The 12,359-nt window shown below is 36.9% G+C and overlaps 2 protein-coding genes across 3 annotated transcripts in view; both read left to right on the top strand.

The window, feature by feature from the left end:
* The window catches only part of LOC110863049, a 65,262-nt gene that overhangs the window by 43,156 nt on the left and 9,747 nt on the right, over nt 1–12,359 (top strand). For both annotated transcript variants that reach the window (XM_035850712.1, XM_035850717.1), the window contains exons 14-19: nt 244–318; nt 409–548; nt 8,732–8,755; nt 8,821–8,935; nt 10,211–10,223; nt 10,590–10,641. In XM_035850712.1, coding sequence (XP_035706605.1) covers nt 244–318; nt 409–548; nt 8,732–8,755; nt 8,821–8,935; nt 10,211–10,223; nt 10,590–10,641 — 419 coding nt within the window. The remainder of the gene's footprint in view (nt 1–243; nt 319–408; nt 549–8,731; nt 8,756–8,820; nt 8,936–10,210; nt 10,224–10,589; nt 10,642–12,359) is intronic.
* On the top strand, nt 10,650–12,350 carry LOC118435192. Its single transcript, XM_035850724.1, has 4 exons — nt 10,650–11,098; nt 11,208–11,703; nt 11,786–11,857; nt 11,929–12,350. The coding sequence occupies exons 1-4, from the start codon at nt 10,926–10,928 to the stop codon at nt 12,175–12,177; spliced, it is 990 nt and encodes a 329-aa protein (XP_035706617.1). The 5' UTR covers nt 10,650–10,925; the 3' UTR covers nt 12,178–12,350.

The following is a 12,359-nucleotide window of genomic DNA, read 5'->3' as shown; positions in this document are numbered from 1 at the left end:
CTAAGTTATCCACGCAGGAATTTGATATTATTACATTTTGTGGATCAAAGCATACTGTTATCAAACGAACCTCTTCCCTCGCCATAATGCTTAAGATGGCCTTGATAGTTTTTTTATATCAAAAACAAACATGCTTATATTAGTTTTGCAGCAAGGTTTTTCTGGGCATTTGCAGGCGTTAATCTCGACAAGTTATAATACTTTCAAAGCGAAAATAAATTGAGAGTTTGATTTTTATTTCAGAATTTCCGTCATCTTTCGAGTTCGATCGGCCAAAGCCATAAAGATAACAGATCTTGATTTAATGAAACGATTGGGGTAAGAAGAAGTTATGAAATAAATTTACAGCTCTACACCGATGTAATGCATATTTACGATTATTAACTAATGCGATTAATTAATTTACAGCGCCATCGTCGGTACATTTACTTCATTACTTGTGATAAGAACCCTGGTTGCACCTCCCATTGCAATCGTTAGCTACACTGCGGACGAACTTAAGGCTTGGCTGTGTAAAAGCGATTGGTGGGACCATTCCATGATGATCAGTAAGACGTTAAACCAATGTGCTATTATTAGAATACGTATGCTACATATATGTACACCCTTTAACTGTATTGTCGTCACTACAATTTTTTCGTAACAATGAATAATGTGCGTAGAGAACATTACTCTCTTAAAACATTGAACACTGAGAAGGAGACAAATGTGGTCTGACGCACAATCACGCCACTCACATGTCGATAATGCATTATACGGTGACAACTGTTGGACAGGGAGCATTTATTTTATGACCTCTTACACAGCCCTTCGATTAATCACTACTTTCCACTTACCAGCACCTTTCCCTCTTATTCAGACCTACTGAAGAACCGTAGCTTGAAGTGACCAAAAGTTAATTTCTCCACTGCGATTGAGTAGATTTTACTTCCGAAGTACCTGCACCTCTTAGACCCGCTTCTACAAAACAACTCAATGCATTCTGTCTGACCAAGTGACGCTATTACGACGTCATTGATGTCTAATAAATATAAATAATGCATAATTAAGGTTCAATTGATTCCTCATAAATCGGGATGGCATTCATAATAATTACATACTTTTCTCTCAAGCACAAGTCCAAAGTTAGAAATATCAGCAGACTAAACTGATGTGAATTAAACTGCTCCATTGTCTCCGAAGCATTGTATACGTGGGAATGGTGAGTGTAGGAGTCATAAAAATACAATGTATGGGATTTACGAGCCCACCAGGGATTTCGGTTGAAACATAATAACACCATTTCCATGATTCGACTACTGCTTTAAGTTTTGGCCAACCTGAGTTATATCCAACATTTCATGCTCATTCCCGGTGGTGGGGAATATGATGATGATGTCGCGATGTTGGTGGGTGAAACAAGGAGGGAAAGGAGAAAGTGCGGAAACCAATGGATCTTCCCAAACTCCGACCACCACTGCTACACCACTGCTCTAAATGCTTCATTCAACTCTACAATGGTTTCCCACGGGACTCTTCTTAACAATCCTATGCCATGCTTGGGTAATAGTGGTGAAAGTTAGCAGACTGCAGTACGTGGTGTGTTTTTTTATATTTATACATTTTCACTTTCCCTCTAACCTTGAGTTCAACTAGTATTGGTCGCTCGGGAGCCTTTTATATATTTTTCCTTGTTTTGTTGACTCTCCTTTAGTCTGATGGGAAGAAACAACCATGTGATTTACGACTTTGTTGTGGTTGATGAGTAGTGGGCAAGCAGACTTTCGGAAGTTTACCTTATTGTGCACAGACCTTGTTTCACCCAGTGCTGACAGGCAGCCAATGTCAGACAAATATTTCGCCCCTTCATTTACAATCAACTCTGGCAATTTTTATCAACTCGGTAATGGATGTCATCATGTGGGAGTCAGCACAAATAAAATTCTTTATGGAAGCGGAAAAACTTTTGTCCAATTCGTCCAAGTTTAAAAGGACGATGGATTTCTCTAACGGGAGGCAAGATGTCGGCGACATCAATCATTCAATGCAGTGCTCCTCCACTTGAGCCAAACGAATGGCAAACATTGCGAGGAGTGTTATAACAACGTAGATATGGAGAGACTGCTTTCCGCCATGGCACCTCCCCTTCTGAAGCAACTTCATTCATTTTAATGCAATTTCACCTACTTTACGACTCAAGAGAAGGCAACATTTTATTTCCGATTTGGTGAATCCTGTGACAGAAATTTCGAAATTCGGAAGTTTCACGGAGGCCGGAAGTTTATCGGGAAGCAAGCTGCAGCCATGCTGTGACTTTGAGGCATTCCTCTTGACGTTTGAGTTTTTTGCGTAATTTCTCCTCTGAGACATACACAAATTCCAAGATTCACGGAGACGTATGTACATATGCATCGTCTATGTATGTGGACATAAATATGTTTAGGTATGCCTATACCTGCACATGGGCCTGCAAAATAAGTTGTGTATAAGTATTTATCCATCAATTCAGCGACGATGATTCTTCCTCCATGTTGCCATTTCACCCGTGAATTTCTCGCCATGCTTGAAGTGACAAAGGGGAGATTCTATTTATCGCATCTACTTTTTTTCCTTTTTAGTTCAAACCCAACCAAGTTGCCTACATTGTCTATGTCGTATATGGCCATAGACATTTGTCTGCTTGCGTATCTATGTATGAACGAAGGAGGTTTGATTCTTTCTCCGGCTCTCAATAGATTTTCTCCTGGCTTATTGTGTGCCTGTTAAGGATTGAACAGAGAAGGAATCCTCCTCTAGTTTTCTCTCTTGGTACGCCTTCAATCATCACTATCCTACGTACGTCTACATACATCTATGCACCTCTATGTGACATAATACAGCGTTATGTAAGTGCATATACTTCTACGTATATTTATACACGTAAGATTTATTATTTCGCTCAAGATCTCCTCGTTATTGATATTTGACATTGTTCATCAATTATTGACTTGTTATCAATACCTTCACTAACGACAATACCAATCCCATGGTTTTCTCGTCTTTCTGAGCTGTGTATGTGAGCTGCATTCGTGGAAAATGTTCGTAACATTATTAGACAAATAGCGCCTGAATGAGCGTGAAATTTTGAGAGCATTTCTAAGAAATTTTTATTGCGTAAAATCTTGATGTTTTGACAAATTAAATTAGCCCTTAACATATTTAGTTTAATAGGTATGCTTTTAACCTGATATCCAGTCGAACGATTGTGTAACAGGTGCACAATGATTATTATTTTGAAAATTAAAAAGGGGCATAATTAATTGGTTCCTCTGAATTGTATTTTCTACGAGCAAACTTACTATTCCATAAAATTGGCCAATTCATTGTCCCAGTTAAAGAAACTAGGGACATTTCCAAGCATTTGAGGTCTACCGTACTAGCAATTCGTGTAACCAAAGACGAACCAAAAATGAAACCACATTGTATGTATCGCCGTCTCAGCCGGTGAAGGAATGCTGTTGAGAACTGAATCCAATTCTTTTAATGTAAATGGCCATGTTCTGTTGGTTATGTCTCTGTTGGGGGTTCCGGATATTATTACCTACTACGCTCCCCTTTCAACTTTTCTTCTTTGATTAGCTTCCTGCAGAATGAACCCCTGGGTAGTTAACCTCTGCCATAAAACTTGAGATCAGCACACAAAGGCCCCTGAAAGTAGACTCAGGCATCAACCTCTCTGACGTTCGTTTGCTCAGTATAGACTTACGTAACATGGGAACAAGAGAGCAAGTTGGAATCCTGCCATTGATTCCAATAATGACATTAGATAGCTACTTACTACTCCTTTGGTATGCTCCTTTGAAAAGTAAGTATATCTGACATATGCAAGCATTTCACCTCCGTGAATATCTGTACTTTCACATTTCAAGGTTCACTTGGTTTCTGAGTAGGTGGTCAAAGCTGGCACACGAAATCGGGAATTGCATATATAATTTGTTATTGCTCACACACGGGAGTTGATGATAATTATTTTCCCTTGATGCCAGGCTATAACACACACACGTATAAATAAATAGGCAAGAACTCCGTGGGTACAGATTGCTCTTAATGTTGTGGTTTCTGAGTCTTACACGACGACGACGACTGTGAGAAATAGTTTCTTTGAAATGACGGATGCTAAGCCTAAAAAGGATAGATCTGTATATGTTCCCCAAGAAAGTGTTAAGCCTGCTCTTATGCGATGGATTTGCGCTTACGAAGTTTCTGGACCGTAAATAATTAAAATTAAATCCAGAGTCACATCCATTTTCTTCCTCCTGTCACCCATCCAAGCAAATAAGTTACCAGCAAATTGTGAAGTTTCTTGGAACCCGAAGCTTGAAACCACTCTGCAAAACTACAAGTGTGAATCGCACCGACGACGAGGAAGGAAGTTGAGTTGTGGACTTCTATAATTCACGGTAGTGATGGTGGTGGACTCAATCATGTCAGTTGGTTCCAGTCAGTAGTCGCTTTCTCTTGTCGTCGTCTCTCACTCGCGAAATAAGAAGAAGGATTTCCCACACGAGGAGAAACTTAACCTCACAATAAGTTATAACCCATGTAATCCAGTCAACATTGGTGCCGAGCTAACCAAAACTCCTTGTAAATGTTTGCTCTCCTCTCTCTCTCTCTCGTCCTGATTTCAATTATAATTCTGTGAGGGCAAATATGTCAAAAACGATTCTTTCATGGTTAATCAACTGTCTTGGTTGGAGGAGAAGCAGCTTATCATTTACTTGTCCCATCATTAGCTGGCACGAGTTTCATGGATTATTGGTTAGCTCAAAGTTGTGCTAACCAAACTCGCTGCTTCTTTCCTACAAATGAAAATTAATTTTCATGCTCCAAGAAATTTTACCCCCTCCAATTTGCACTGTTCTATATAGAAAATGGGCTTGATCAAGTATTTACATTCACTCTTAATTTCACACTGTTAATAACAAAGTGTTTGGCATTGGTATCTCCCTATTTCCAACTTATCTTACTTAATAATCATCAGATCGAATTACTCACGGTGTCCCATTCCGTTAATTATGTATGTATTTCGGGTATAAATAATACTTTGTGACGACTGCTGGGAAAAAGGCAAACAAAATTTTGCATTCGTACTTCGTAGGCGAATCATAAATCAAAATTATCAAGGCCTTAAATTAATTTTTGAGGTATATGACTCTAGAAGACTGAATTTTCTAACCTTTCAGCAATTATAATTCGACCATTTCAGCGTTTGTAAGATCTTGATAAACAGCAGTTGCAAGTAGTTGACGATAATTTTTAAACATTTATAATTGATTTATTAGGGAACTTAATTCAGTGCGACTTATTTGTAGTCAAGCCCGAAGCAAGTAATAAATAATTGTGTTGCGTATCTTGTGCTCCTCAGGAAATCCTTCGCTGCCCAAAAGCAAACGATAATGAATAATTCTTTGTATACAGCAAAGATTTAAAATAAGGAGTTTCTTATTGCGTGACTTATGTATATTTTAGCGTGGCTTGAGGGGTTCGTTCCGGGTGAAAGCTTTTCTTGTTATTAATTTCCTGATTTTGTTCACTAACAACTAAATAAAGAAAGAATCACGTGATTTCTCTAACATGGCAGAGCTATATAAAGTTCTCTCATCCTCAATTTCTTATCAGAAAGCTAATAAATTCTTCCATTGGGCTGAAGAGAGGAAAGACATTGATTGATTTGTGTTCTTCCTGAATTGTGTAGATTTCAAATTGTGCGGAGACCTTCTCCAGTCTCGTGGCTCACTCAGCACTAACTATTTGACATTTCATTTGACTTTTCAGATTTTTTTCGGGTTGAAATTTAAGCTAGACACTTAACAAATTAGTTCCATGAACTTGATAATGTCAATACTTTTCTAAAGTATGCTAGTATTATTAAAATTTCAATCACGCTTGTTAAAGATCCACGTTTAATTTTGAAGGATATGCATAATTAAATTCTATAATTAATTAAAAGCACGTGTTTATTTGGCAATGTGGTTGGTATTATTTTGAACGCTAAAGCAAACTGGAAGTTAAGCTTTGGTAAAATGTGCAGCAACCCAAAAAGTATGCACAAAAGTACTGCTACAACTTCTCCAGCAACTTTTCGCATTTGGAAGAATCGCATTTTTCAACTTGATCACTAATGTGAGAATCTGGTTGGAAAAAGACAAAGACGTTGCACCATTTGTAGAAATAGGTCAGTGCTACTTCAGCAGTTGCAATCATGAATTTTAGCATTTGTGTGAGGCGAAGGAAGATGACAAATAGCCACCATTTTGCGAGAACTAGGGATAAATTCCTAGTTCCTACAAACCAATTTGATATTTCGTAAGAAAGGTATTCAAACAAATGATGACGATTCATCATGTCTATCTTATTATAAAAATCTATAGACATAGCAGCTTCAAAGGGATGGAGAAAACCTTGTGTGATTTACTGCTTCGTAGATTGTTTCAATATTCTGGTCACATTCCAGATTCGACTCAGCCCTTACCTTTTCCTCCTCAAGTCCAGGAAGCATATTGCAACACTCGCTGTACAAATATATGTAGGCGGTATAAAGACGCTATAAAAGTGTAACCAGAAAAATAACGCATAATAAAGAGTCATAAAATAGTGCTGGTTGACCGACCAGAACCGCAGCCAGTCATACAATTTAATGGATTATAGACCACTTCGATTCCCCTCGTCATGCCGGACTTATTATTAACCGAGTTCATCTTGCCCCAAGCTATGTGTCAAGCGAGTCGAATGTTGTGCAATACCTTTCTCCTTCTTAAATCAGGGGATCGAAAGGAAGGAAATTTCATCGAAAGGATGCTTTCTTGAGCTTTTGCATACACTTTCACCTGTCGTTTCAAACAACTTTGGCGATGATTTCATCTCATAGAGATTCGCTTCAACTTTTGCTGTGTGCACGAGTCCGAGTCCCACGCCGTATCGTCTCTGAATACTACAACTACTTACATTATGCACTAACTCCTGCGAAGGTGAACATTTTTTACGATTTTGAAAAGGGCAAAAAGAAGTACTTTATAGTTGTGGAGGAAAAATTGTAAAGTTTTTTGACAGCTGAGCAGAAGGAAGTTGTACAAAAAGAAGTGGCATTCTGTATCCTGTCTGATACAAAATAAAATTCATCATAGTCGAAAAAATGATTGTGACAGTCGCCAACGCAAGTAACTTCTTTTTAGTTTCGCAATATGTATATGACCTGTTAAAACGAGCTCCCTGTCACTGAATATTAATGTGCAAGTAGGTAGTTCTGTATTGTCGACAGAGTTTAACTGGCCACCAACTCATTCCATGAATCGTATGCAGATGAGATGGTATCGAAGAAGTTAAAAAATTTATGAAAAATATCCAGTCCTAAAATGAGATATATAAAATTGGTATGCAGATAAAATATTTTATTTTAACCCATTCCCTTTAAATTGAAAAAATTTCATGGGTTTAATTATGATTTTCGTGATGCTTACGCTTTGTTGTAAACCGTTGTAGTGCTTAACATGCATACATATTTGTAAAATATGTAAAAGCGTATCCTCATTCTTGTCGACGAACAGGGAAATTGCCCATTTCTCTGTTCCTAAAGAGCACAAAAACTTATTTGCCGTATTACTTATTTCCTTACTTGGAAGATTCATGCTTTCACTTATTTATTGTGCTTATAAGCAAGGAATGAGGAAATAACATGTACATGACAAAAAATTTAGCTTTAGAGTGCTTTCCAGTTGACAAATTTTATTATTTCGCTGGGCTTAATGCCCATACCATTTATATTGTCATCGACGAGCTGAAACAGTACGTAGGTACGTCTACATATAGACTTGAAGCATTTCAAGATGCTCAAGATTTGTTGCATTAAAAGTACCAATAAATTAAATATCGTTTGACAAGCAATGAATCAAATTGAGATGATATATAATAGTTCATGAAAATATATAGTATAGCGATAATAATATATAGTCAATAGTATATGAAAATTCCAGATTTCCACAAATATTTATAATCCATCTTATTATTACAAATGGATTATAAATATTTAGATTGGCTGTAGATAGACAGATTAGATACATTGGCTGTATTTGAACTGACTAAATTCTGTTCCAACAGATTAACACGTAGAAATTTCGAATCTGGAGAGAAGATTTATATTAATTTTAGAATAAATTGACTTCATATGGGAATTATAACTTTTGAAGTTATTTTAGTATAAATTTATATTTGTGTTGGAAATATTATTTCTGAGGGAGGTGCAGCTCAAGGTGCCTACGCAGAGGTTTCATAATGCATTATGAAATTCAGCGTTATCTCTGCACCGCACACTTTTCTAAGAATAAACTCCATTTCTGTTTTTTTGTTATTGGTTTCAATCACCTCTAACTCGAGTTTGGAGAGGGTGATGATGCTTTGTAGAAAACCTAATCACAATTCAATCTGCGATATTGTTTGGGTTATGTAATGAAAGTCCTCAGGAAGGTTAAAATTTCAAAGGCAGACTCTGATCCAAATATATCTGCTGAATTTCTCCAATTACCCCAATTTCTACCATATACACCACAGACCACTGACTAGGGAGACAAAGACTATTTATTATGAGAAACTGACTCGAGACTTACATAATTTTGTGTTCAAATTTGTACATTTTCCAGACAGAACCAAACCCATATTTACAAATATTTAACCCATCAGAGTAAAATTTAATCATCTGTTTGTCTATTTATAATTTTAGTGGAGCTCTGCTTCCTGGTTTGGGGTATGTGGACCATATTTAAATCGTATTTAAGGTCGAAATAAAAACTTTTGAATGTACTTTTTAAGGTATCCGCCTATGCATCGTCGTCCGCAAAGCTCCGTCGGAATTTAATGAAAGCAAATTTATTTCACTCGCCATTTACAATGAGTTTCTACTCTCACTCTTCCTCAACATTTCAATGTATGCTATTTTTATTCAACTAACGAACGTAATGTTTAATTAGCGCTTCTAACAGTAATGACAAGGGCATATTTATGTACTTATATATGCGTATAGCTAATCTGATTTACACTCCATTATTAGTAGATACACATGCACACGTAAGTAGGCGATAAATAGGATCAAAGTTTTCTTCTAAAATGAAATGATTTCAAATCAGGTTAGAATATTTCATCCGCTTAAATTACGGATGGCGTGGGCATTCCCCAGATAGTGTACAAAAGTCCTTTGCTCAATAGAAGCTCAAGTCCGTATAGGATGACGCTAGTAAATGTAGCTGCACGCGTACATATGTACAATCCGGGTAATTTCAAGGTTATGTGTTATTGACGATTTCTTTATACAAGTTTCATTGAAAGCTGAAATGTAATCTTAAATTCGGAGAAAGTAGCTGAGATGATAGTTTGATCAGTGAAATTGACTTACTTTTTCTTCACGTGGCCGTATATTTGATTTTCTCAGCGAAGTAGGCGCAAAGGTCAACAAAAACGTATTCTAGAAAAACCAATATTTTCGTTCCCACGTTTATTACCCGTACATAATAGGTTCTATTATTTTTGTATTTTGGAATGAAATTGAAAGGCCTGACGACAATGATAGTGGCTAATGTAGCGGATCAGGAGAGGGTCGGAATGAGATATGAAGACAGATAAATAGAATCATAATAGTCCTCCAGATAATAACTTTATGAGGCAAGGAAGCAGCCCAACCAATGGTTTCCATTTAAGTAGTTGAGGAAGAAATGAGAAAGTTTCCTTGTTCCTCACTAACAAACACGGAGAAAGCAATTGTCGTAGGAAAAAAGAAGTATTCACGATGAAGGATCATAAACAAAGAGAAATGGAGTGAGGTCTTTGCATGAGGATGATTCAAGGATTAATGATCTCATCTATATTTCCCTGCCTCATTGGGACCAAGTTTATTTCGCTCCCCATTTACGTATGACTTTCTCCCTCGCTCTCCCCCTCAATATTTCCGTTTCTGATTTTTATTAAAACCAACAAACTTGCCGTAAAATTTGGCACAAGCCCGGAAAATGTACATATTTATTTATATCCCAGCAAGCATCTATCAAATCTCGACAAATATTGAAGCAAAGAGTTCGTTGAAAGTGTGTAGGCGATTGAAAATATGGTGATATTTACAATGGATCCATCTTCATATATTGCATATTTTGTATATTAAATATATTACATAACGTATTACATATTATTAATTATCTCATCTGTTTTCCAGGCTCTTCCTTCAGGTAAGAAATTTGAAATTTGTTCATCCCTTTTCCAACATCTACGTGCCGATTGGAATGTGAATGTTTCACTTGAACGAATGCCCAGCTCTTCAAAATTTAAAAAAGAAGCCAATAATCATGAGCAGGATCTCTTCATTGACATTTAAAAATAGATTGCAAACAAAAGTGCATTGTCGATCAAGTGAAAATATTCTTCTTAACCTCCAACCATGCAAATCGATGATGCAATGAAAGGGAGCGGGCGGAGGCGAACAAGTTTTTCGCCCCTGCCTGTCAACACATTCCTTCCGGAGTTGTTGTTGCACCTTATTTGGCCAACTATAAATAAGGTGGTGAATTAAAGAGCGTTTCTTCTTCTTTTTATAGTCACCAGCCAACCCAGACCTCCTTTACATCATTTTCTTCTGCCATGTCCAATGTAAGGCTAAGAAAGTAATAAGCTAATCAATAACTTAATAACTAGTAACTAGCTTTATTTTTGTTAAATGGTCTAATTTACTAAAGTATTAAATAGTTAAATAGTTAAATGGTCTAATTTAATTTACCAGCTTTATTTTTGTCCTTTAATCACAAGCAAACAGATAAAAATGAGCATTTGAGGAGCATTAGTCTCCAGTTCACACTCAAAGTCAACAGTCTATGAATATTTCTTGCTCCGTTTTAAAAATCAATTTTTTTGTTTCGAAATTGTGAAACTCCATCATGCCAAAGGGAAAACCCAAGTACAAGAATAAAGACGAATACAAAATAGATTTTATCGATGGGGTCTACCACTGTGTTGAAGATGAAGGAACTGGGACAGGAAAGTGTAGATTGGATTACAAGGACGAATTGAAGAAGCGGGTACACGATCATCAAAATCAAAGGCATTATTAGTAAGTAAATCATGATTAATTGGTACTTGATTGGACGGAAGCTTGTCTGGTTGTGAAATAGATATTTCTTTAATTTAAAATGTTGTAACCTATTGATTATTTATTTCAGCACGTCAAGAAGTCAAGAACAAGCCACCAGACGCGAGCAGAAGAGGCGTGCCGGACTCTCTCTGACATCCTACATTGCAGAGCGAAAAAGAAATAATGCACCGTTGCTTCCCATTTTGGAGGACGATTCTGACGAGGATTCAGACGCTTGGGAAGATGAAATTCCCCTTCAAATTCGAATGGATTTGGCAAAACTTGATGATGCGGAGCAGAAAAAGTATGCAGAAAATCATTTACCATACAGCGCCAACATGTTCGTCTCATACGTCCCAGAAGACCCCGACATTGAACCGGAAGCCACTTATGACTTGAGGAATGCAGAATTGTTAGAGAGAGAATACGAAGAAATGGATGAGGAAGAAAAAAAGAAATATATTTTCTCTTTTTATGCTGGGACTTGCAGTAAAAGAGTTTGTCCTTGGTTGACGGATTCAGATGGAATCAAAAAATCTACAATTCTGAAGTTGATGGCAGCAGGGCAAGTTTGCTGGCGAAAAGTAAGTGTAAATCTACGTAGATTATTATGTATTGTATTTTGGTTTACCGTAATGTTTTTACAATTTGCATGTTCTGATGCAGGATTTCCGGTTCTCTGGAGGGACGAGTGAGGAAAACAAAAACAACGCCATGCATTGGCAGCACTTTTATAAGGTACGTGCTTAAAGAAAATGTAAAAGAAAGTATTTAGAAATATCTCATTCTCCCCATTTTTCTACTTCCAGGAAGTTAATCAGTACATAGAATTTCCGACCAAGAACTCGCGTAAAGTGCACTCGGAGATTCTAAATGTAAATCTTGCGCGCAAAAATTCATATAGAGGAGTCTTGAGCAGGGAGGATAAGAAATTGGCACGAAGAATTGGTTTCTTAAACAAACCACTCATCCCTCTTCGACCACAACTTCTTCAGCAAGACCCGGGAGAACAACAATGGATTAAACACGAAGAGATGAAAAAGAGGCGATCTGTTTGAATTATCATCGTTAGATTATAGCATTAATACCATTAGTTAAAGTGAAATGTGTTAGGTTATTATAATTTAGCAATCGATTAATTAACTAGAAAAAAAATTTCCCTCCTGCGAAGCTTCTGGCAACTGTCTGATTGACCTAAAAATACCAAAAAAGTGATGACTGTTTGCTAAAATACATTCTT

This window comes from Folsomia candida, unplaced genomic scaffold (genome assembly GCF_002217175.1).
Source record: "Folsomia candida strain VU population unplaced genomic scaffold, ASM221717v1 Fcan01_Sc001, whole genome shotgun sequence".
NCBI lineage: Eukaryota > Metazoa > Arthropoda > Collembola > Entomobryomorpha > Isotomidae > Folsomia > Folsomia candida.
This window is presented reverse-complemented; position numbering and strand designations above follow the sequence as displayed.